General features: G+C 45.0%; 2 protein-coding genes across 2 annotated transcripts; both read left to right on the top strand.

The window, feature by feature from the left end:
• The first annotated feature begins 2,940 nt into the window (after positions 1-2,940).
• LOC137871452 (anion exchange protein 2-like) lies at positions 2,941-18,496 on the top strand. Its single transcript, XM_068709249.1, has 22 exons — positions 2,941-2,991; positions 3,813-3,908; positions 4,580-4,736; positions 4,925-5,114; positions 5,193-5,308; positions 7,399-7,541; positions 9,475-9,655; positions 9,858-9,993; positions 10,273-10,420; positions 11,138-11,234; positions 11,348-11,532; positions 11,623-11,842; positions 12,710-12,913; positions 13,063-13,211; positions 14,189-14,383; positions 14,489-14,698; positions 16,423-16,512; positions 16,604-16,770; positions 16,858-17,111; positions 17,189-17,358; positions 18,029-18,202; positions 18,364-18,496. The coding sequence occupies exons 2-22, from the start codon at positions 3,855-3,857 to the stop codon at positions 18,442-18,444; spliced, it is 3,321 nt and encodes a 1,106-aa protein (XP_068565350.1). The 5' UTR covers positions 2,941-2,991; positions 3,813-3,854; the 3' UTR covers positions 18,445-18,496.
• A 4,141-nt stretch (positions 18,497-22,637) lies between these two features.
• On the top strand, positions 22,638-24,596 carry LOC137871447 (dnaJ homolog subfamily C member 5-like). Its single transcript, XM_068709246.1, has 4 exons — positions 22,638-22,744; positions 22,833-23,046; positions 23,163-23,337; positions 24,459-24,596. The coding sequence occupies exons 1-4, from the start codon at positions 22,638-22,640 to the stop codon at positions 24,554-24,556; spliced, it is 594 nt and encodes a 197-aa protein (XP_068565347.1). The 3' UTR covers positions 24,557-24,596.
• The last annotated feature ends 680 nt before the right edge of the window (positions 24,597-25,276 follow it).

Here is a 25,276-nt window from a genome sequence, read left to right as displayed (position 1 = left end):
TCAGGTGAGAGACGATGAGGTGAGGTGACAGACGATGAGGTCAGGTGAGAGATGATGAGGTCAGGTGACTGAAGATAAGGTCAGGTGAGAGATGATGAGGTCAGGTGACTGAAGATAAGGTCAGGTGACTGACGATGAGGTCAGGTGACTGACGATGAGGTCAGGTAAGAGACGATGAGGTCAGGTGACAGACGATGAGGTCATGTGAGAGACGATGAGGTCGGGTGAGAGACGATGAGGTCAGGTGAGTGACGATGAGGTCAGGTGAGTGACGATGAGGTCAGGTGAGAGATGATGAGGTCAGGTGACTGAAGATAAGGTCAGGTGACTGACGATGAGGTCAGGTGACTGACCATGAGGTCAGGTGAGAGACGATGAGGTCAGGTGACAGACGATGAGGTCATGTGAGAGACGATGAGGTCGGGTGAGAGACGATGAGGTCAGGTGAGTGACGATGAGGTCAGGTGAGTGACGATGAGGTCAGGTGACTGACCATGAGGGCATGTGAGTGACGATGAGGTCAGGTGACTGACGATGAGGTCAGGTGACTGACCATGAGGTCATGTGAGTGACGATGAGGTCAGGTGACTGATGATGAGGTCAGGTGACTGACCATGAGGTCAGGTGAGAGACGATGAGGTCAGGTGACAGACGATGAGGTCATGTGAGAGACGATGAGGTCAGGTGAAAGACGATGAGGTCAGGTGACTGACCATGAGGTCAGGTGAGTGACGATGAGGTCAGGTGACTGACGATGAGGTCAGGTGACTGACCATGAGGTCATGTGAGTGACGATGAGGTCAGGTGACTGATGATGAGGTCAGGTGACTGACCATGAGGTCAGGTGAGAGACGATGAGGTGAGGTGACAGACGATGAGGTCAGGTGAGAGATGATGAGGTCAGGTGACTGAAGATAAGGTCAGGTGAGAGATGATGAGGTCAGGTGACTGAAGATAAGGTCAGGTGACTGACGATGAGGTCAGGTGACTGACGATGAGGTCAGGTAAGAGACGATGAGGTCAGGTGACAGACGATGAGGTCATGTGAGAGACGATGAGGTCAGGTGAGAGACGATGAGGTCAGGTGAGTGACGATGAGGTCAGGTGAGTGACGATGAGGTCAGGTGAGAGACGATGAGGTCAGGTGACTGACGATGAGGTCAGGTGAGAGACGATGAGGTCAGGTGACTGAAGATGAGGTCATGTGAGTGACGATGAGGTCAGGTGACTGAAGATGAGGTCAGGTGAGAGACGATGAGGTCAGGTGAGAGACGATGAGGTCAGGTGACTGACGATGAGGTCAGGTGACTGACCATGAGGTCATGTGAGTGACGATGAGGTCAGGTGAGAGACGATGAGGTCAGGTGACTGACCATGAGGGCATGTGAGTGACGATGAGGTCAGGTGAGTGACGATGAGGTCAGGTGACTGACGATGAGGTCAGGTGACTGACCATGAGGGCATGTGAGTGATGATGAGGTCAGGTGAGAGACGATGAGGTCAGGTGACTGACCATGAGGTCATGTGAGTGACGATGAGGTCAGGTGAGAGACGATGAGGTCAGGTGAGAGACGATTAGGTCAGGTGACTGACGATGAGGTCAGGTGACTGACCATGAGGTCAGGTGAGTGACGATGAGGTCAGGTGAGTGACGATGAAGTCAGGTGACTGACCATGAGGGCATGTGAGTGATGATGAGGTCAGATGAGAGACGATGAGGTCAGGTGACTGACCATGAGGTCATGTGAGTGACGATGAGGTCAGGTGACTGATGATGAGGTCAGGTGACTGACCATGAGGTCAGGTGAGAGACGATGAGGTGAGGTGACAGACGATGAGTTCATGTGAGAGACGATGAGGTCAGGTGAAAGACGATGAGGTCAGGTGACTGACCATGAGGTCAGGTGAGTGACGATGAGGTCAGGTGACTGACCATGAGGTCAGGTGAGTGACCATGAGGTCAGGTGACTGACGATGAGGTCAGGTGACTGACCATGAGGTCATGTGAGTGACGATGAGGTCAGGTGACTGATGATGAGGTCAGGTGACTGACCATGAGGTCAGGTGAGAGACGATGAGGTGAGGTGACAGACGATGAGGTCATGTGAGAGACGATGAGGTCAGGTGAAAGACGATGAGGTCAGGTGACTGACCATGAGGTCATGTGAGAGACGATGAGGTCAGGTGAGAGACGATGAGGTCATGTGAGAGACGATGAGGTCAGGTGACAGACGATGAGGTCATGTGAGAGACGATGAGGTCAGGTGACAGACGATGAGGTCATGTGAGAGACGATGAGGTCAGGTGAGAGACGATGAGGTCAGGTGAGAGACGATGAGGTCAGGTGAGTGATGATGAGGTCAGGTGACTGACCATGAGGTCAGGTGAGAGACGATGAGGTCAGGTGAGAGACGATGAGGTCAGGTGAGAGACGATGAGGTCATGTGAGAGACGATGAGGTCAGGTGAGTGATGATGAGGTCAGGTGACTGACCATGAGGTCAGGTGAGAGACGATGAGGTCAGGTGACAGACGATGAGGTCATGTGAGAGACGATGAGGTCAGGTGAGAGACGATGAGGTCAGGTGAGAGACGATGAGGTCAGGTGAGAGACGATGCAGTTTCAGTCACAATGTCAGACCAAGTTAACAATCTGTAGCTCTGTGTGTGTATGTGTGTGTGTGTGTGTGGACAGCCAGGGGGCGGGACTAATGTTGACGGACAGCTAGGTTTCCATGGTGACCTTCAGCTGATCAGGTTTCTGGAGAGAGAATTAGACCTTTTATTCACTCTCTCTCTGTCTGCTTTCCTCTTTGCTTCCTCTCCTTCTCCTGCTTTCATCTCACTTCCTTCTTCCTTCTCACCCCCCTCTCTCCCTCCTGTCTCCCCCTCTCTCTCCCTCCTATCTCCCCCTCTCTATGTTCTCTACCTCCCTGTTGGTTTCAGTCTTTGCATTATAATTCCTCTCTTTCAGTGCTGTGAGGACGCTGAGGTAGGATCCAACCACACACACACACACACACACACACACATTAGGAGCAGGTCTCAGATCAGTTGTTGCTCTTACAGAGAAGCAGCACTCATTAAATACGCAGAAGAAGTTCAGAAGTTAAAATATAAAGTAGAATATTTGTCCAGTTATTGCAAAGATGAACAAGCTGTAACGTAAACATCACACGAGTGTCAGGAGCCAATAGGAAGATGTTTCACTTTCTGTCTCCTCCAATCTGCTCTCTGATTGGTCGTTTGAAGTATCACCACTGATGGAAAGTACTTCAGTACATTTACATCTCAGAGGTACAAGTTGTACTTTGTACTGGTTTTGTTACTTTACAGATTTAAACTAAATAACAACAACTAATCAATGATTAGTTGTTGTTATTGATTAGTTATCGTTATTTGATTTATGTGATAATAAAGAAGCTCTAAATAGTTACTTTGTTTCTCTTTACCTTCATTTAAAACACATGTCATGATGTCACTCTTTAACTTTAGTGTCTCTAAAGTGCTGACTCACTGTGTGACCAGCTGATCAGTACGTCTCAATACGTCTCTGGAGGAGTGATGTCGACTGTTTAGTGCACGTTAGTACACGTTAGTACACGTTAGTACACATTAGTGCACGTGAGCGTGCCCCTCTCTCTCATCAGGACTTTACAGCTGATGATGCCATCAAGACCAACAGCGTCGTCATGGAAACGTAACACCAACCCTCTGGTTCCCCCTCATGTTAGCTCTGTTACACACACACACACTCACACAGTCCACCCTCCAGTGACCATGAACCCTGATAACCAGTGTTTCCTCCTCCAGGTTGTTCTGACCATCAGACCCACTCTGACCCCTGAAGGAGCCATGAGCCACCATCAGAACTCTCTGAGTCCTGATGCCGACGTGAGTCTGTCAGCAGTGAGTCTCAACACATGATCAAATTAATCTCTAAAGTATGAAGACATGATGTTATTGTCACGGGGCGTTCAGGGACTAAAATTAGCACTGGGCGTTCAGGGACCAATTTAAGCACGGGGCGTTCAGCGACTAAAATGAGCACGGGGCGTTCAGGGACCAACATGAGCACGGGGGCATTCAGGGACCAACATGAGCATGGGGCGTTCAGGGACCAACATGAGCATGGGGCATTCAGGGACCAACATGAGCATGGGGCGTTCAGGGACCAACATTAGCATGGGGCATTCAGGGACCAACATTAGCACGGGGCGTTCAGAGACCAACATTAACATGGGGCATTCAGGGAACAACATGAGCATGGGGCGTTCAGAGACTAAAATGAGCATGCGGCGTTCAGGGACTAAAATGAGCACGGGGCGTTCAGGGACTAGAATGAGCACGAGACGTTCAGGGACTAAAATGAGCACGGGGCTTTCAAGGACTAAAATGAGCACGGGGCGTTCAGGGACTAAAATGAGCATACGGCGTTCAGGGAATAAAATGAACACGGGGCGTTCAAGGACTAAAATGAGCATGGGGCGTTCAGGGACTAAAATGAGCACGGGGCTTTCAAGGACTAAAATGAGCACGGGGCGTTCAGGGACTAAATCTCTTCCTCTTTCCTTTTCCAGTCTCCGGCTCCTCTTCCTCCTCCACAGGGCCACATCGATGAAGAAGAGGAGGACCTGAACAAGGTCTTTGATGTTCAGGGTTTTCAGCAGATTCTGGGTCCTGCAACTCGCAGCCCACCGGAGAAAAGTAGAGTCTACGATGAGCAGGACTTTGAGGGTAGGGAACCAGAACGTAGCCTGTGAAGATTCTGGGTTCTAGTGGTGGGTCTATGAGGTGGTTTTAGGGGGTCTGTGAGGTGGTTTCAGGGGGTCCATGAAGTGGTTTTAGGGGGTCTGTGAAGTGGCCTCAGGGGGTCTTGAAGGACCTTCAGGGTCCTCGGTCCTAATGAAATCCTCCTGCTGCAGATCACCGTCACTTCTCCCTCCACGTCCATCAGACTCTCTCCAAACCGCCCGCTGACAGCAGGAGGAAGAGGACCAATGAGGGTAGGAGGGAGGGCAGAAGAGGCTCCGCCCCTAACGCCGCAGCCACCATAGAAGAAGACCAGGAGGAAGAGGAGGAGTCCTACAGTCAGAGTGGAGAGGAGGGGCCAAGGTGAGCCACACACCTGAGAGGTAAATATGGGACTTCCTCTTCTGAATCCACCTGATGTGTAACTCCTCCCCTTTTCAGTGATGCTCCGACCGTCTCGTCCAATCAGAACGGTCTCTCACCCGGTTGCATCATGACGAGAGACGATGCTGACGAGGAAGAAACGCTGATGAGTGTCGACCTGGACGGCATCAAGAGTCAGTAAATATATCTAATATATATACATATATATATATATATATATATGTATATATATATAAAATGTAATATATATATATATATATATATAAAATGTAAAATATATATATATATATATATATATTTATATATATATATATAAAATATATAAATATAAAATGTAAATATATATAAATATATATATCAAATATATATATATATTTATAATATATATATATCCATAAAATATAAATATATATATAATATATATATATATATATTTACTTTTTATATAAAACTTTACAAACAGCTGTCACATTCTGAACAGCTTCAAGACAAAACGTATTATTTTAACATATCACAGTACCAACATTTAATTCTTCTAATAATGTAATAATAATAATATAATTATTATATTTATATTATAATATATTAATATATAATCATATGAATTATATTAATATTATTAATAATAATAATATAATTATAATTATAATATATATAATATAATTATTATCATAATAATACAAATTATTATGATAATAATAATAAACCACAGACCTGTAATAACTTTTAGTTTCATCTGGCGCCACCTTCGGGTCAAAATGTTAATGTGTATTAATGATCAGATTGTTTACTGATAATTAGCTGATGTAAGCAGGCTAACGTTCTAAGCTAAGGTCAGCAGGTTAGCATCGTCATTGTAAGTACAGGCTGCAGACTCTTTCCCAGCATGCACTGGGAGTGCCCCAGTGTATGTTTCCCAACATGAAAGAGCTTTCTGTCACTTCTTGGTCTTCATCATGTGACCTGAACACAACGCGGTCCTCCTACACGCCGAGCCCACGGCCTCTATCTATTGTTTCTGTGTGAGTGTGGGTCTGGTTCTGGTCCTGGTTCTGGTCCTGGTCCTGGAGGACTCTGTCTCCTGGATCAACATGAAGCCGTTATTTTTCCTCTCGTGTGTGTTGTGTGACAGAAGGAGGATCTCAGTGAGTACTTTTAACTCTTAAAGTTAAACTTAATAAACACACAGAGCTGCTTTCAAACAATAACAAATAGTGAAGAAAAACTTTATTGACACAGAAAGTAGAAGACAGGAAGACGTCGTCTAAAAGTTACTACGAGGTTCAACATAGTCCCGACTCAAAATAATGAGTTAATAAATATACTTACATACAACCACTGTGATGAAATAATCTGTTACAAGTAAAAGTCCTGATTCAGAACATATGGAAGTATATAAAGTAGTCAGTAAAAGTATTGATTGATCAGTAAAATGTTTAATATCTCATGTTTCTGGATCAATATCACTGCTGCTTTACTGTGTTTGTAGTATTGTACCGCCTTCATATCCTCCGGGGTTCATACGACGAGTCACTGCAGTACTTTTTATTTTGTTGACGTCAGGTAGAGTGAGACAGGTAGAGTGAGACAGGTAGAGTGAGACAGGTAGAGGGCGCCGGTCAGTTGATTATTTCCAGGAAAACAAACAAGAAATGATGTGAAAAAACGTTTGAGAGAAAATCTCATTTTTGCAGACACCTGAAACTCACCTGCAGATTACTGTGTGTGTGTGTGTGTGTGTGTGTGTGTGTGTGTGTGTGTGTTTTAGCTGATTGGATAAATCAGAGTTCACGTCTCGTCTTACAGATTCTTCATTGAAGGTCAATCGAGCCTGAAACTCTGTTAAACTGCAGAAAGTTCCCATGAGACCACAGTGTGTGTGTGTTCAAAATAAAATTGTTTAAGGACATAGGACATTTTGGAGGGTCCTTAATTCTTCAAAGGCCGGTTTGAGGGTTCAGGGTCAGGTATTTAGTTGTGAAGGTCTACGTTAAGGTAAGGGTCCTCACAAAGACAGAAGTACAGGGTTGTGTGTGTGTGTGTGTGTCACATTGTGGTGCCTCGTCTTCTCTATGGGGACAAACTGTCCCCATAGAGTAAATCATCACATCTTAGGGTGATGACCTGGTTTAAGGTTCGGTGTTATAGTAAGTCTCCAGGAAATGAATGTAAGTCAATGTAATATCCTCACAAGTCATGTAAACATGTGTGTGTGTGTGTGTGTGTGTGAGTCAGGTTTTAACCTCATGCCCCGCCCCCTCAGGTCACCGATTGGACGACGTTCCGGCAGTGAGGCGTCACCTGGTGAAGCGGAGCTCCAGAGGGCCGATCATCCACGTCACCAAAGACCAGATCAGAACACAGTCTCACCTCCAACACCTGCAGCCAGACCGAACCCCTCACGAGGTCTCACTCTTTAACTACATTCAAACCAGTCTCACCTCTCAATGTTTGTGTTGAACTGATACAAGAGTAAAACTGAAGACGTGATTCTGATGTAAGAACACTACACAAACAGAAATGAGGCTGACAGGAGACGGGAGGTTAATCCTGGTGGTGAATGGGTGATACACTAGACTCAAGACTGGTAGAGTGAGACAGGTAGAGACCGACAGGTAGAGACAGACAGATAGAGACACACAGGTAGAATGAGACAGGTAGAGTCACACAGGTAGAGTGAGACAGACAGGTAGAGTGAGACAGGTAGAGTGAGGTAAACTCAGAGGTCCGTCTCTCTCTCTCTCAGTCTGTCTCAGGATGGTGGTCTTGGACCTGAAGAGTCGACACAGAAAGGTACCGGCTGGTTTTTCTTTAGTTTAGTCTTAACGAGTGATTTATTTTGGTTTATTTGGTTTATTTTGATTTATTTGGGTTTATTTGGGTTTATTTTTGAGTTTCCATTGTTCAGTTTAAATCATTATGAGTGTAGGTCAGGGTGACTGTGGCTAAGTGGAGAGCAATCCAGGAGTCCTTCAGTCAGAGGATCGGTGGTTCGATCCCCAGCTCTGCTAGTCGCATGCCGATGTGTCCTTGAGCAAGACACTTAACCCCACAATGTCTCCGGTAGCTGTGCCTACGGTGTGAATGTGATAGAATCTGAATTGTAAGCGTCTGCTAAATGACTGTAATGTAATGGAGGTCGGTCAGGTTTTTGGTTTGAGTGTTTTTATTGTATTTATTGTAAAACCTGATTTAACTTTAAGATGTGTCTGAACCTGGTATTTATCTCATAAACTGGGTCCTCATTTGCATAATTGTATGCTCATTATGAAGTATTTCACTTCATAATTTGGAGAAAAAAGTTGTTGCCTTGTTTTGGGTGTTTTTTTGTCTTCATGGAAGAGGAGTTGCACTAAATGGATTTATGGAAACCTGGTGACCTGAAGACATTCTGATATTTAACTCATACGTCTGATCAGCTGTTTCTGCTGTGGGACGTCTTCATGGATTTATATTTATATTGTCTTCGTCTCCACACAACTGGTCTCTAAAGGTGTGAGGACTCTGGTATCTAAAGGTCTGAAGGTGTGAGAACTCTGGTCTGGGGCTAAAGGTGTGAGGACTCTCTGGTCTAGGTCTAAAGGTGTGAGGACTCTCTGGTCTGTAAAAGGGTTAAAGGTGTGAGGATTCTCTGGTCTCTAAAGGTCTAAAGGTGTGAGGGCTCTCTGGTCTCTATAGGTTTAAAGGACTCTCTGGTCTCTATAGTTTAGAGGACTCTCTGGTCTCTAAAGGTCTGAAGGTGTGAGGACTCTGGTCTAGGTCTAAAGGAGTGAGGACTCTCTGGTCTAGGTCTAAAGGTGTGAGGACTCTCTGGTCTAGGGCTAAAGGTGTGAGGACTCTCTGGTCTGTAAAAGAATTAAAGGTGTGAGGACTCTCTGGTCTCTAAAGGTCTAAAGGTGTGAGGGCTCTCTGGTCTCTATAGGTTGAGAGGACTCTCTGGTCTCTATAGGTTGAGAGGACTCTCTGGTCTCTATAGGTTTAGAGGACTCCCTGGTCTCTATAGTTTTAGAGGACTCCCTGGTCTCTAAAGGTTTAGAGGACTCTCTGGTCTCTAAAGGTTTAGAGGACTGTCTGGTCTCTATAGGTTTAGAGGACTCCCTGGTCTCCAAAGGTTTAGAGGACTCTCTGGTCTCTATAGGTTTAGAGGACTCCCTGGTCTCCAAAGGTTTAGAGGACTCTCTGGTCTCTATAGGTTTAGAGGACTCCCTGGTCTCTATAGGTTTAGAGGACTCCCTGGTCTCTAAAGGTTTAGAGGACTCTCTGGTCTCTATAGGTTTAGAGGACTCTCTGGTCTAATGTCCTCCTAAGTGACATAGACAAGTTTTTCCCGTGTGTCCAGGTGTTCGTGGAGCTGAACGAGCTGGTGATTGACAGGAACCAGGAGCTTCAGTGGAGAGAGACGGCTCGATGGATCAAGTTTGAGGAGGAGGTGGAGGAGGAGACGGAGCGCTGGGGGAGACCTCACGTCGCCTCACTGTCCTTCCGCTCGCTGCTGGAGCTACGAAAAACCATCTCCCACGGTGAGAGGAGGCTCTCTGCCGCCCCCCGGTGGAGAAAACATGGCACAGCACCACAGTTTAAACGTAAAATTTAGGGAGTATTTCATGACTGTTTGTTCCCATATATATCAACCCATTCTTCATCTGACTGGAGGAGATTATGTCATTTATGTGATGTCAGTGTGTGATGTCAGTGTGTGTTGTCACGGCGTTGTGTTTTCAGGGGCGGTGCTTCTGGATCTGAAACAGAAGACTCTGCCGGGCATCGCTCAGCAGGTGGTGGAGCAGATGGTGATCTCAGATCAGATCAAAGCTGAAGACCGAGCCAACGTCCTGCAAGCTCTGCTGCTCAGACACAGGTTCATGGATCCACTTAATGATTCATCCACTTAATGATTCATCCATCTAATGATTCATTCATCTAATGACTCATTGATCCAGCTAATGATTCATCCATCTAATAATTCATCCACCTAATGATTCATCCACCTAATGATTCATTCATCTAATGACTCATTGATCCAGCTAATGATTCATCCACCTAATGATTCATCCACTTAATGATTCATCATCCACTGACTCATCCATCAACAGGACCATATCTTTCATAAATGTATTTCTCTATTTTTCTTCACCAGTCACCCCAGTGATGAGAAAGATCACAGCTTGTTTAGCAAGTACATCTCTGCAGCCAACATGGCCACATTGACGGACAGACACAACTGCCAATCAGAGCCCTCCATCAATCTGATGAATCACAGAGAGGCTGACGGAGAGAAATCCAAAGTAAGAAGAAACCTGTGACAGACTCAAAGTGTGATAATAATCTAAAGCTTCAGTGGAGGTCAAATGAACCAATCAAGGCAGAAGTGATAACTGCTGTTTCCTGTTTTAGGGGTCATGTGACCAAGAGACAGCCTGAATGAAATAGCTCTAAGTCACATTACTTTTATTTGGCTTTAAATACTGTATGTGTGTGAGTGTGTGGTTGAAGCATTGAGGTGTTACATTTTACTCATTTAGCAGCCGGTTAGTTAGCTAGCCTCCTTGCTACTTTAACCATGCTTTCATGCTGATGTTCCACTGGTTACAGAAAATGAGCCCAACAGCAGGTTGGTGAGTCTACGGTTCCTCTGCCTCAAACCCCACCGCTGGGAGACGACTTTGCCTGGAGGAGAGCAGGCGGGAGCCCCAAAGACTAGTTAGCTAACTAGACAGCTCTAGTGATGGACGAGCTAGCCAGCTAACTAGCCAGCTCTAGTGATGGACAAGCTAGCCAGCTAACTAGACAGCTCTAGTGATGGACAAGCTAGCTAGGTAACTAGAAAAAAAACAACCCAACAAAACTTGTTAGACAGCATTAACTTACGTGTTCAGAGAATTATTCTGTCTCGATCTAAGCTCCGGCCACAAAAATACGTCATTGTGTTTACTAGCAGAAAATAGGTCTATATATATATTCTATATATATATATATTTATGAGTGTGTATGTGTGTGTTCAGAAGGAAGCCCTGCCCATCAGTCTCTCCAGATCCAAACATGAAGTGAAGCTGATGGAGAAGATCCCAGAGAGAGCTGAGGCCACCGTCGTCCTTGTTGGTACGCATCACATACGACATCATCACATACGACATCATCACCTTCAATCCTGTGTCCTATCTGTAGAGCGTGAGAGTCAGTGGGTTTATTGCATCCCTCTGATGTGTCTGCAGGCAGCGTGGGCTTCCTGGACCAGCCGTCCATGGCGTTCGTGCGGCTGCAGGAGGCGGTCCTGCTGGAGTCCGTCCTGGAGGTTCCTGTTCCTGTGCGGTTCCTCTTCCTCCTGCTGGGCCCGCCTACCGCCAACATTGACTACCACCAGATTGGACGCTCCATATCCACACTCATGTCAGACAAGGTGGGTCCCACCAGATGGCTCCATGTTGTGTCTACTGTCTTGAACTAATGTGGTAAAATGAATTCTGCTACTCTGTCCGCTTCCCTTTAGCTCTTCCACGAGGCGGCGTACCAGGCCGATGACCGCCAAGACCTGCTGACGGCCATCAACCGGTTCTTGGACTGCAGCGTCGTCCTCCCTCCCTCCGACGTCGGCGGCGACGAGCTGCTCCGCTCGGTTGCACGATTCCAACGAGAAATGCTCCGAAAGAGGGAGGAGGAGCAGAGCGGCAAACTGCAGGAGAAACAGACTGTCGATCAGCCGGACAAAGGTCGGTTATCTCTTCTGTTAATGTTGTTATTACGTGTGTTTGGAGCATTTTAGCCTTTATTAGATAAGAGATGAGAGGAGAGAGTCGGTAGATGACTTACAGCAAAAGTACCAAATCATGACTACATGAACAGCATCTTCTGGCCACCAGGATATGCCACCAAAAAGAAAATGTGGGCATTTCAACATCTTAAATTTGTCCCAAAATGATTGTTTGCATCTTGACAAGTTGGAAGTTTAACGTTACGTTGTTTCAAATGTTGGTTTTTGAGTCTCTGAGCCCCTCCGGGTTGCTGAATCGGCCTAAATAACTGAATTCCAACTTCTTCTGGCAGAAGTTTAAGTCTTGAAACTTAAGTCAGAGTCTTTTTTTTCACAAGCAGGTTTGAGCTTTGATGCCATTCTCTCTAAAGAATATGTAACAGACTTCAGAACTAAAATACTGAGTGCTTTAATTCAAGATAGATTAAGGGCTCAAACAGTTTGAAGCATAATCTTGCTGAATCTCGGTGGAAGTCCGAAATGTTTGCAAGGTAAATCAACGTGTCATCAGCAGAGAAGTGAATGTTTCTCTCATATTTTAAACCTCCACCAAGGAGGTTGTGTTTCCGGTTTGGTTTGTTTGTCAGCAGGATTACTGAAAAATTACTGGCCAGTTTTTCATGAAACTCGGTGGATGGATGTAGCATGGGCCTGGGAAGAACCATGGGAAGAACTATGGAGACGACCTTAGCGGAGGTCTGCACTCTGAGAGGGCCTTTCCAGTTTGAGATGAAGTCTAGAGATATCATGAACAATCCTTATGTAATGTTGTGATGTAGCAGCTCAATGACCAGACAGTAACAGAGTCTCACTTCTTATCTACCAGACTCTCTTGTTCCCTTAAAACCCGGCGACGAGCCCTTGAGGAGATCGGGCCGTCTTTTCGGAGGTCTGATCAAAGATGTGACTCGGCGCTACCCTCAGTACCTCAGCGACATCCGAGATGCCCTGAACCCTCAGTGCATGGCCGCCGTCATCTTCATCTACTTTGCCGCACTGTCGCCCGCCATCACCTTCGGTGGACTTCTGGGTGAGTCTGGACTTCAAGAAACACTGACGGATACCGAACTTCCTGTTGAGATTTGGTTCTCAAATCTCTGCAGGTTGATTGGCACAAAGGATGCCTCTCAAAGACCCTTGAAGGTTTTTAGAGCTTTGTTCTCTTTTCTTGTGCCTCAGGGGAGAAAACAGAGGGTCTGATTGGTGTGTCGGAGCTGATTGTTGCCACGGCTATGCATGGCATTGTGTTCAGTGTGCTGGGCGCTCAGCCTCTGCTGGTGATCGGCTTCTCTGGACCGCTGCTGGTGTTTGAAGAGGCCTTCTACACGGTGAGCTCACCTGACAGAAACCCACCTGTAACAAAATATTACCTGTTGACAAATGTAACAGCAATGTTTATCTCTAGAAACAGAGTTCTTGTGTCTCTGGGGTCGTCTATCCTGTGTGACGAACGTCAAAGAACGCTTCTAAAACCCCTTTCATTGGGAGATTGGTTGTAAGAGAACCACATTCTGTCTTCCCTGCTATCATTTAATTTAACTCATTTATCTCCATAACTACGGTAACTCTGCCTCCTCATCTAAAACTCCTGTGAAACACCTTGTGGTGTGCACCAGGGTTCTGTCCTGGGTCCTCTTTTGTTTGCCTTGCATATGCTTGGCCTTAAACAGATAATACATATTTAGAATATAAGTATTTGATTAGGTTCACCTGTCACCTTGAAAATAGCATCTTGATGTAAAAATACTAGGTTTTCAACCACATCTTCTGGCCTTCCTTGATATCAGGTGACCTAAGAATGGTGAAGTGGAAATGATGACTGTTTCTGTTGAAAGATGGACTCTGGTGTTAGATGGGAATGTCCACCCTGTAGACTCAGGTTATAGAGCCATGTTACCTAGTGAGCAGTGAGATTCACAAAGATATTCAGTTTGGGAAAAAGACAAACCCTCATATCAAATTGGTTCCCTGAGTTGGGGTATCAGAATTGGTCTGTAAAAAGCTAAATGTTTGACCACTAAATCCCTTGTTTTGAGAATTAGTTTTTGTCTTGTAGTAGTCTGAAGTAGTTTTAAAGGTGTCTCCTAACAAAAATATCTGCCTTAAATACCAAAAGACGGGTTGTAGCTTTCTGATGAAAGTAGATGTCCCTATCAAAAGGCACTGACTCTTGAGCAGCATATTCAGGGTTCCCCCTTCACCCTGGATCACCCACAAAGTGGTCCAGAATGCTGCCGCAGGGCAACGTATCTTGTTAGCTCACCTGTTCTGCTCCTTGAAACCTACCTGGTGTGTGCACGTGTAGTTTTGTAAAGACAATGGGATCGAGTATCTGACAGGTCGGGTCTGGATCGGTTTCTGGCTGGTGCTCATCGTCCTCCTCACCGTGGCCTTTGAGGGAAGCATCCTGGTTCGCTTCGTCTCCCGGTTCACTCAAGAGATCTTCTCCTTCCTCATCTCCCTCATCTTCATCTACGAGACCTTCGCCAAACTGGTCAAGGTGAGGTCAGAGGTCCCACAGGTCCACAACCAGCCTGATGAAAGAGTTTAGATAATTTACAGATGCCACATTGAGGTTTTTCTCCTTTGTTTTGGTCTTTTCTAGATATTTCAAGAGCATCCTCTCCAAAACTGTTTCCATGGAAACAACACAGTATCTCCGTCTCTGTGTAACTACACTGCCGATGCCGGGAATTCTGGGAAGGTTGTTGGAGAACCCAACACAGCTCTGCTGTCATTTGTTCTCATGGTGGGAACGTATTTCATCGCCTTCTACCTGCGCAAGTTCAAGAACAGCTCCTTCTTCCCCGGCAGGGTCAGTAAATACAAGTACAGGTACAGGTATGAGTACACAACCTAGATAAAGGTACAGGTACATACAGGTATGTACAGATAAAGGTACAGGTACATATACAGGTACACAGGTATGTACAGATAAAGGTACAGGTACATATGTATACAGGTACATATGTATACAGGTACACAGGTACAGTATGTACAGATAAAGGTACAGGTACATTACATTTACATTACATTACATTACAGTCATTTAGCAGACGCTTTTATCCAAAGCGACTTACAATAAGTGCATCAACATTGGTAATCAAAAGAACTACTAGTCACCAGAAGTCATAAGTACATTTCCTTTTCCAAACAAGCATCTAAGAGCATGAAGCAGAGCATAACTCAGAGCCAAAGTACAGAAACAAGAAAAACAGTTAGTGCTATAAGTAATACGAATACAATAAGTGCAACAAGCTAGTATGAAAACAATAATTGCTAAGTGGAAGGCTCAGGGTAGCACTTCCTGAAGAGGTGGGTTTTCAGCCTGCGCCGAAAGATGGGCAGTGACTCTGCTGTCCTGACGTCAGTGGGAAGTTCATTCCACCACTGTGGGGCCAGGACAGAAAACAGACGTGACCGGGTCGATCGCCCGCCAGGACCTCTGAGCGATGGGGCGACCGATCGCCCCGAGACAGCAGAGCGAAGTGGTCGGGCGGGGGTGTAAGGCTTGACCATGGCCTGGAGATAGGAAGGAGCTGTTCCTTTCACTGCCCTGTAGGCTAGCACCAGAGTCTTAAACTGGATGCGAGCTCTTACAGGTAGCCAGTGTAGAGAACGGAGAAAGGAAGTTGTGTGGGAGAACTTGGGGCGATTGAACACCAGGCGAGCTGCGGCTTTCTGGACAAGCTCCAGAGGTCTGATGGCCGATGCCGGGGCTCCGGCGAGTATAGAGTTGCAGTAGTCCAGGCGGGAGATGACAAGAGCCTGGATGAGAACCTGCTCCGTCTCGTCAGTCAGGAAGGGACGAATCCTCCTGATGTTGTAGAGCAGGAATCTGCAGGAGCGTGTAACGGATGAAATGTTTGCCGAGAATGACAGTTGGTCATCCAGGGTCACACCCAGGTTCCTCGCAGTCCGAGTCGGCGTCACCATGGTATCATCAATGGTGATGGACAGGTCCCGGTGCGGGCAACCCTTCCCCGGGAGGAACAGTAGCTCAGTTTTGTCTAGGTTGAGCTTGAGGTGGTTTGTCGTCATCCACTTCGAGATGTCAGCCAAACACGCAGCGATGCGCGTCTCCACTTGGGTGTCACCGGGGGGAAATGACAAGACCAGCTGGGTGTCATCGGCATAACAATGGTAGGAGAAGTCATGCGAGCGAATAACAGAACCCAGAGATGTTGTGTAGAGCGAGAAGAGAAGGGGGCCCAGGACTGACCCTTGCGGAACCCCCGTAGTCAGCATGCGTGGTTCCGACACGTATACATAGGTACATATGTATACATTATACAGGTATGTACAGATACAGATACAGGTACATACATATACAGGTATGTACAGATAAAGGTGCAGGTACATTTACCACACAAGAGCACAACAGAATCTTAGATCCGGGGACTCTGGATCACTGGGTCCTAGTTTTCAATGTACCTGGAGTAGACATGTTGTTTCTTACCTTTGGAGGTGTTTTCCTCACTGAAGTCTTCAGTTTCCAATCACACCACTGATCAATAATAAGTGTTCTGTGTTTTTCAGCTCCGTCGGATCATTGGAGACTTTGGTGTCCCCATTGCTATCCTCATCATGGTGCTGGTGGACTACAGCGCGGAGGACACCTACACCCAGGTGAGACCCGATCAAGTGAGTCCTGTGTGGACACACAACCCACTTGGGACCGACATTTAAACTCCTCCCCTCTCTTCCTATTGGCTGACAGAAACTGAACGTGCCCAGTGGATTCTCAGTGTCCAGTCCGGAGAAGCGCGGTTGGTTGATCTCTCCTCTGGGGTCGGACGGGCAGTTTCCTGTTTGGATGATGGCTGCCAGCATCCTGCCGGCCATCCTGGTCTTCATCCTCATCTTCATGGAGTCCCAGATCACAGCGTACAACCTTTTCTTCTTGCCTTTTGTGTTTACTTTTTTTTATTTTAGAACTATTAAAATCATTTCTCCTGTGTCCCGTCCGTCAAGGCTGATTGTGAGTAAGAAGGAGCGGATGCTGGTAAAGGGAACTGGTTTCCACCTGGATCTCCTCATCATCGTGGTGGTGGGCGGGGTCTCGGCGCTCTTCGGCTTGCCGTGGTTATCTGCGGCCACGGTGCGCTCTGTCACCCACACCAACGCCCTCACCGTCATGAGCAAAGCCGTCGCCCCCGGAGACAAGCCCCGAATCCAGGAGGTCAAGGAGCAGCGAGTGACGGGCTTCCTGGTGGCTGTTTTAGTGGGTAAGAAGTGTACTTCTACAAACGTTACTGTTACTTTTACTCCCTTCTTCTGATCTGGATTCCACCCCCTTCCTCAGGTCTGTCCATCGTGATCGGGGAGGTTCTGCGTCAGATCCCTCTGGCAGTTCTGTTTGGGATCTTCCTCTACATGGGTGTGATGTCGCTGAATGGGATCCAGCTCACCGAGCGACTCATCATGCTGCTGATGCCCCCGAAGTACCACCCCGACCACAACTACGTCCGCAAGGTTAGCCCCGCCCCCCTGACTGAGGACGGAGGTTCTGGACCAAAGTCAGACTTGAGTCACAGGGACAGGAGTGTTTGGCAATGCAGACCAGCAGGCAGACGATTAACGACCTGTTTACCATTTGATTGGTTGGCTTTGACTTAAACTTGTTTGGGACTTGTTGCTTTTGGTCTCAACCCTGGGACTTACCTTGACATGAAACTTGAACCTGGACTTACCTCTCTTGACTGGGACATGTTGGACTCAAACTTCACTTTATGTGTTGGTGTTGACTTTGAACTTGGCTTTGGACTTGGCTTGAGACTTGACTTGGATATTGTTGGTCTTGACTTGGGACTTGTTGGTCCTGACGTAGACCTGACTTGGAACTTGTTGGACTTGACTTGGCTTGAGAGTTAACTTGAACTTGGCTTGAGACTTAACTTGGATCGTGTTGGTCTTGACTTGGGACTTGTTGGTCCTGACGTAGACCTGACTTGGAACTTGTTGGACTTGACTTGGACTTGACTTGGCTTGAGACTTAACTTGGGACTTGTTGGTCTTGACGGGAACATCAAGTCCAAGTCAGTTGTGCAAACAAGTTTCTATAAAAAGGCACATCACATGTAAATACACAGATTGACCGTCAGCTGTCTGTCTGTGTCCCACCTGTCTCTCTGCTCTCTCACAGGTGCGGACGTTGAGGATGCACCTGTTCACTGTCGTCGAGCTGACCTGTCTCTCTCTCCTGTGGGTTGTCATGGCAACAGCGGCGGCGCTGGCATTCCCCTTCATGCTGTTGCTCACCATCCCGGTGAGGATGCTGCTGCTGCCCCGCCTCTTCACCCGCAGAGAGTTGCAGAGTGTGAGTCACACCTGGTCATTACAACTGCTAACACGGCTCAATGATACATGGCTCAATGCTAATAGTCGTCAATGCTAACACGGCTCAATGCTAACAGGGGTCAATGCTAACACGGCTCCATGCTAACACGGCTCAATGCTAACACGACTCTGGTCTTGCAGCTGGACGCCGATGATGCAGAGCCTCACCTGGAGGAGAAGGAGGGGCAGGACGAGTACTCACAGCTGCAGATGCCTGTGTGACCCGGTCAGCAGCCTCCTGATTGGTCGATTCGCCTCCCTCATTAGCATATGTGACCTGTATCCTGTAGCACGCTTCTGAACCCTTTGTATTGTCTGTGGGGGGGGTGGGGGGGTGGGGTGTCTTCTGGTGACTCTCTTTATGTTTTAAAGATCTAACTAAAGGTGTCTCTTCTGTGTTGGTTCTTTGGGTTCCTGAGGTTTCTCTGTTTATCATTAAATTAACATTTTATCCTCACGACTGACATGTTTTCATATTTATTTTGTGTCAGTTTTTCATGGTGTGATCATTCAGCTCCTACCATTATGCACTGCAACATCCTCAGGTTGACTTTTGAATTGTCCGTCTCTCATTCTGTCTGTCTGTCTGCCTGCCTGTCTGTCTGTCTCTCATTCTGTCTGTCTGTCTGCCTGTCTGTCTGTCTTTCTGTCTGTCTCTCTGTCTGTCTGTCTGTCTGTCTCTCTGTCTGTCTCTCTGTCTGTCTGCCTGTCTGTCTGTCTGTCTGTCTGTCTGTCTGTCTGACTGACTCTTTGTCTGTCTGTGGAAGTGAGTTTGGTTGGATGTCACAGCATGTCACATATCTTATGACCACTAGGTGGAGCAGGAAGTTAAACCGACGACCTGATATATTGATATCTAAGCATTCGGCTTCCACATCCAGCAGTCACAGAACAACATCATCATCCTTTTCATGATCAGTGCCAATAATCACTGACGGGGTTCCTCAGGGTTCTATTGTTGGTCCTCTACATTTACAATATTCACTGACGGGGTTTCTCAGGGTTCTATTTTTGGTCCTCTACATTTATAATAATGACTGACGGGGTTCCTCAGGGTTCTATTGTTGGTTGTCTACATTTATAATCTGGTCAAAGCTGCATTATTCTTTTATTTGTTTGTTGACTTAAACAATAAGCTTTAAACAAAACATATGACATGTTGTCAGCTAATAAAGTAGCCGATGCTAACTAAAGTAGCTGATGCTAACTAAAGTATCTGATGCTAACATATTAGCAAACAGTGTCTTATTTCTCCATCAGTTAAATGTCAACATGAGGACGTTTTTCGAGTCTGTGTTGTGTTTGTCTCCTTTAGCTGTGTGTTGTGTCTCTTTTAGCTGTGTGTTGTGTTGTGTCTCTTTTAGTTGTGTGTTGTGTTTGTCTCTTTTAGTTGTGTGTTGTGCTTGTCTCTTTTAGTTGTGTGTTGTGTTTGTCTCTTTTAGTTGTGTGTTGTGTTGTGTCTCTTTTAGTTGTGTGTTGTGCTTGTCTCTTTTAGTTGTGTGTTGTGTTTGTCTCTTTTAGTTGTGTGTTGTGTTTGTCTCTTTTAGCTGTGTGTTGTGTTTGTCTCTTGTAGCTCTGTTGTGTTTGTCTCTTTTAGTTCTGAGTTGTGTTTGTCTCTTTTAGCTCTGAGTTGTGTTTGTCTCTTTTAGCTCTGAGTTGTGTTTGTCTCTTTTAGTTCTGAGTTGTGTTTGTCTCTTTTAGTTGTGTGTTGTGTTTGTCTCTTTTAGCTCTGTTGTGTTTGTCTCTTTTAGCTCTGAGTTGTGTTTGTCTCTTTTAGTTCTGAGTTGTGTTTGTCTCTTTTAGTTGTGTTGTGTTTGTCTCTTTTAGCTCTGAGTTGTGTTTGTCTCTTTTAGCTGTGTTGTGTTTGTCTCTTTTAGTTGTGTGTTGTGTTTGTCACTTTTAGCTGTGTGTTGTGTTTGTCTCTTTTAGCTGTGTGTCGTGTTTGTCTCTTTTAGTTGTGTGTTGTGTTTGTCTCTTTTAGCTGTGTGTTGTGTTTGTCTCTTTTAGTTGTGTGTTGTGTTTGTCTCTTTTAGCTGTGTGTTGTGTTTGTCTCTTTTAGCTGTGAGTTGTGTTTGTCTCTTTTAGTTCTGAGTTGTGTTTGTCTCTTTTAGTTGTGTGTTGTGTTTGTCTCTTTTAGCTGTGAGTTGTGTTTGTCTCTTTTAGTTCTGAGTTGTGTTTGTCTCTTTTAGTTGTGTGTTGTGTTTGTCTCCTTTAGCTGTGTGTTGTGTTTGTCTCTTTTAGCTGTGTGTTGTGTTTGTCTCTTTTAGTTGTGTGTTGTGTTTGTCTCTTTTAGTTGTGTGTTGTGTTTGTCTCCTTTAGCTGTGTGTTGTGTTTGTCTCTTTTAGCTGTGTGTTGTGTTTGTCTCCTTTAGCTGTGTGTTGTGTTTGTCTCTTTTAGCTGTGTGTTGTGTTTGTCTCTTTTAGTTGTGTGTTGTGTTTGTCTCCTTTAGCTGTGTGTTGTGTTTGTCTCTTTTAGCTGTGTGTTGTGTTTGTCTCCTTTAGCTGTGTGTTGTGTTTGTCTCTTTTAGCTGTGTGTTGTGTTTGTCTCTTTTAGTTGTGTGTTGTGTTTGTCTCTTTTAGTTGTGTGTTGTGTTGTGTCTCCACCACCTCGTTTATCTGCAAAATAAACAACATTTATCTGATTTACTTCTTTATTGACCAACAATTTACTTCCATAAATATTAATTCATATTATTTAATATATCATTATTACTAACAACAGGGTTAACTGTAGTATTAATATAATTACTGCTAATACTGTTCTTCGTACTAATGACAGTACAGTATCTGTCTGTCTGTCTACCTGTCTACCTGTCTGACTCACCTGGTTGTCATGGAGACCTCCCCTCCCTGTCACAATGCGTCCGTCGGAGCGTCTCGGTGAAACATGAGCAGGCGTGGCGGCTCGTGGTCACCTGAGATGGGCGACTGCTGAATGTTTGATGGAGGCCGTCAGAGATCCTCTACGGTCCACAGTCAGACCGCAAACAACTGAACAGGTAGGCTTCAGGTAGAGGCATTGTCAGGACGCTCCAACAGGCTCCAACAGGCAGGTACCAACTTCAACTCTGTAACTGTGTTTCCTTCACAGGTGAGAAGAATACGTTTCCCACCTGTGTGTGTGTATATATATGTATATATGTATATATATATATATATATATATATATACATATATATATACATATATACATATATATATATATATATATATATATATTTATATTAGTGCTGGTCAACGTTTAACATTTTTAATGTTGATTAATCTCATTGTTATGCGTAAAGTTCAATAATGAATTTAAAAGTAGTGTATTACTCACTTGTATTTTAAAGTACTGCTATATGAACAAAAGTACAATAACATTTGGTTTGAATCACTTTAAACAGATCAGGTTCTTTTTAACAGCAGTATTCTTCACACAGTATCAGTTATATTTCTACTATCTGTGCTCAGTGTGTGACTTTATTTAAACGTTCCACTGCTGTGCGACATGAATACAATGTTCCACACGTTTCATCAAAATGTGTGTCTTCTGTCTTCATGACAGTCAGACCATGTGAACGCAGCTCCCACTGTTCATCAACATAATGCACCGTAACTCAGAGGTGACGACGGTTACCCGGAGATGTCCGGTAGTCTCCGGTGAGAGACGGCTGGTGCGCGTTGTGACTCTGTCTCTTTTGTAGTCCTCTCCTCTTCGTACGACTCATGTGTTCTTCTGGTGACGGTGCGTCTGGAGGGAGGCTCCTACTTGACGTCATTCATGATCCTGAGAACGTTCCTCAGACCCACGTCTTCTCAACACTAGTCGTCCTGCAGTTTGTAGCTCTCCACTTTTCTGTGGCGTCTGTTAGCTCATCTTTAGTTTATCTCTACTCCTCCACACGCTGCATCAACCTAGTGATGAAGACTCCTCCACCGCTGCATCAACGTAGTGATGAAGACTCCTCTACACGCTGCACCAACGTAGTGATGAAGACTTCTCCACACGCTGCATCAGCGTAGTGATGAAGACTCCTCCACACGCTGCATCAACGTAGTGATGAAGACTCCTCCACACGCTGCATCAACGTAGTGATGAAGACTCCACACGTTGCATCAACGTAGTGATGAAGACTCCTCCACACGCTGCATCAACGTAGTGATGAAGACTCCTCCACACGCTGATAATAACGCGTTAAGTTGCCCAGCACTAATATATTTAGTGACATAATAATAATTTATTTAGTTATCGACTTTTGCTCCTGATTGAATAAAAAGTAGCGCCATGATGAATTCATACTTCTACAGTGTTTATAATAATAAACTGTGTTCATGTTCCATGAGATGGAAAGATTGTCATCGATCGAAAAGCTTCTGTATGTTGGTTGTGTCCTGACTGACGTCCGTCCACCTGTTACAGGTGATGCTCTCAGGATGTCTGACGGGAGGCAGAGAACCTTGTCCACCTCTGGAGAGTCTCTGTATCAGGTCCTGAGTCTGGAGAAAGGCTGCAGCCATGAAGACATCAGGAAGTCCTACAGGTAAGCCTCAGGTGATCACTCAGCTGATCCCTCATTGATCACAGGTGTGTGTGTGTGTTAACGTGAGGGCGTGTGTGTGTGGCGGCAGGAAGCTGGCGTTGCGGTTCCACCCTGACAAGAACCCGGAGAACCCGGAGGCGGCGGAGAAGTTCAAGGAGCTGAACAGCGCCCACGCCGTCCTGTCCGACCTCACCAAGAGGAACATCTATGACTCCTACGGGTCTCTGGGGCTCTACGTGGCCCAGCAGTTCGGAGAAGACAACGTCAACACCTACTTCATGCTGTCCACCTGGTGGGCCAAGGTGAGGGTCTGGTCCTGGTCTCAGGTCTTGTAGTGGATCCTGACGTGTCCCCTTGTCCCCTCAGGGCCTGTTCCTGGTCTTGTAGTGGATCCTGACGTGTCCCCTTGTGCCCTCAGGGCCTGTTCCTGGTCTGTGGAGTCCTGACCGGGTTTTACTGCTGCTGCTGTCTCTGCTGCTGCTGTAACTGTTGCTGTGGGAAACTGAAGCCGACGCCCACAGGTGAGGGGGCGGGGCCTGACTATGTCTCCCCTGACGACCTGGAGGAGGAGCTACGCAACAACCCTGACAACGGTGAGACAGGAAGTTATGAGCTTTTATTTTGAAGGTCACACAGCCTGTGTTCTTTGTCTCTTTAAGCTGAGCGTCATCAATCAGATGATCGGTTATATGTATATATATGTGTATATGAACATATACACATATATATATATTGTAAACATTGTGTATATATATATTTAGATATATATATGTTTGTATACATATATATTGTAAACATTGTGTGTATATATATCTATATATGTTTGTATATATATATTGTAAACATTGTATATATATATATATGTTTGTATACATATATATTGTAAACATTGTATGTATATATATATATACATACATGTTTGTATATATATATTGTAAACATTGTATATATATGTTTGTATACATATATGTTGTAAACTGTATATACATACATGTTTGTATACATATATATTGTAAACATTGTGTATATATAATGTTTGTATACATATATATTGTAAACATTGTATATATATATATATGTTTGTATACATATATATTGTTAACATTGTGTATATATACATCTGTTTGTATACATATATATTGTAAACATATATATGTTTGTATACATATATATTGTAAACATTGTGTATATATATATGTGTGTTTGTATACATATATATTGTAAACATTGTGTATATATACATGTTTGTATACATATATATTGTAAACATTGTATATATATATGTGTGTGTGTTTGTATACATATATATTGTAAACATTGTATATATATATATGTTTGTATACATATATATTGTAAACATTGTGTATATATACATGTTTGTATACATATATTGTAAACATTATATATATAATGTTTGTAAACATATATATTGTAAACATTGTGTATATATAATGTTTGTATACATATATATTGTAAACATTGTATCTCTTTACTGTCTTTATGTACAAACAGTCGTACAGAATAGAAATCATCACTGGACCAATGATGTCATCACTGCATTCTGGATGCTGATTGGTCCGACCTCCTTTCAAGTGTTTTGTCCGATCACAGATTAGCATGAAAACAATCAGTTTATACTGATAGAAGAAGAACACCTTCTCGCTGTTGAGGCTTTTTAATCACAATAAATTATCTTTTTGTTTTTTATTTGCAGACGTTGAAGCTCCGATCGTTCAGCAGCCGACGAACGCCGGAGAGAAAACTCAACTGATCACTGACGGACATCGAAGATATGGAGACACCTACACATGAGACAGGAAACGCATCATCATGGGAGGGGGGCATAGATAAGAGACACTTACACATGAGACAGGAAACGCATCATCATGGGAGGGGGGCATAGATAAGAGACACCTACACATGAGACAGGAAACGCATCATCATGGGAGGGGGGCATAGATAAGAGACACTTACACATGAGACAGGAAACGCATCATCATGGGGGGGGGCATAGATAAGAGACACCTACACATGAGACAGGAAACGCATCATCATGGGGGGGGGCATAGATAAGAGACACCTACACATGAGACAGGAAACGCATCATCATGGGGGGGGGCATAGATAAGAGACACCTACACATGAGACAGGAAACGCATCATCATGGGGGGGGCATAGATAAGAGACACCTACACATGAGACAGGAAACGCATCATCATGGGGGGGTTCTGGCATCATACGTTGATCCTTTTGTATCCGTTTTGTTACGTCTCTTTCAATCTGAGTTGCAGTGCATCAAGTGTTGAACTAAACTCAGGCTGTGATTGGTGGTTTAGTTGTTTGGTTGATTTGAGTGATGATGACAAGAGAGGAGGCGGAGCTTCTGTCTCTAATTCCATATTTAATGTTGATTAAACTATATAATCGTGATGTAAATAATGTTTTGGTTTGGAAGTGTGTTTCCTGTGATGACGTCATGTTGATGACACGCTGCATTGAAATATTGGCCTCAAATCTGAACCTGTGACCAGA

This window comes from Cebidichthys violaceus, unplaced genomic scaffold, assembly GCF_023349555.1.
Source record: "Cebidichthys violaceus isolate CVI_PGR_0920_01 unplaced genomic scaffold, fCebVio1.0.p SCAF_141, whole genome shotgun sequence".
In the NCBI taxonomy this organism is placed as follows: domain Eukaryota; kingdom Metazoa; phylum Chordata; class Actinopteri; order Perciformes; family Stichaeidae; genus Cebidichthys; species Cebidichthys violaceus.
Note: the sequence above shows the minus strand (reverse complement) of the source record. Positions and strands in the feature narration are given on the sequence as shown.

Coding starts and splice junctions, on each gene's coding strand:
- LOC137871447 (XM_068709246.1), top strand. CDS start 22,638: ATGTCTGACGGGAGGCAGAGAACCTTGTCCACCTCTGGAGAGTCTCTG. Junction 22,745..22,832: donor GACATCAGGAAGTCCTACAG/GTAAGCCTCAGG, acceptor GTGTGGCGGCAG/GAAGCTGGCGTTGCGGTTCC. Junction 23,338..24,458: donor ACGCAACAACCCTGACAACG/GTGAGACAGGAA, acceptor TTTTATTTGCAG/ACGTTGAAGCTCCGATCGTT.
- LOC137871452 (XM_068709249.1), top strand. CDS start 3,855: ATGAGCCACCATCAGAACTCTCTGAGTCCTGATGCCGACGTGAGTCTG. Junction 11,235..11,347: donor GGCCACCGTCGTCCTTGTTG/GTACGCATCACA, acceptor ATGTGTCTGCAG/GCAGCGTGGGCTTCCTGGAC. Junction 14,699..16,422: donor GCTCCTTCTTCCCCGGCAGG/GTCAGTAAATAC, acceptor TGTGTTTTTCAG/CTCCGTCGGATCATTGGAGA.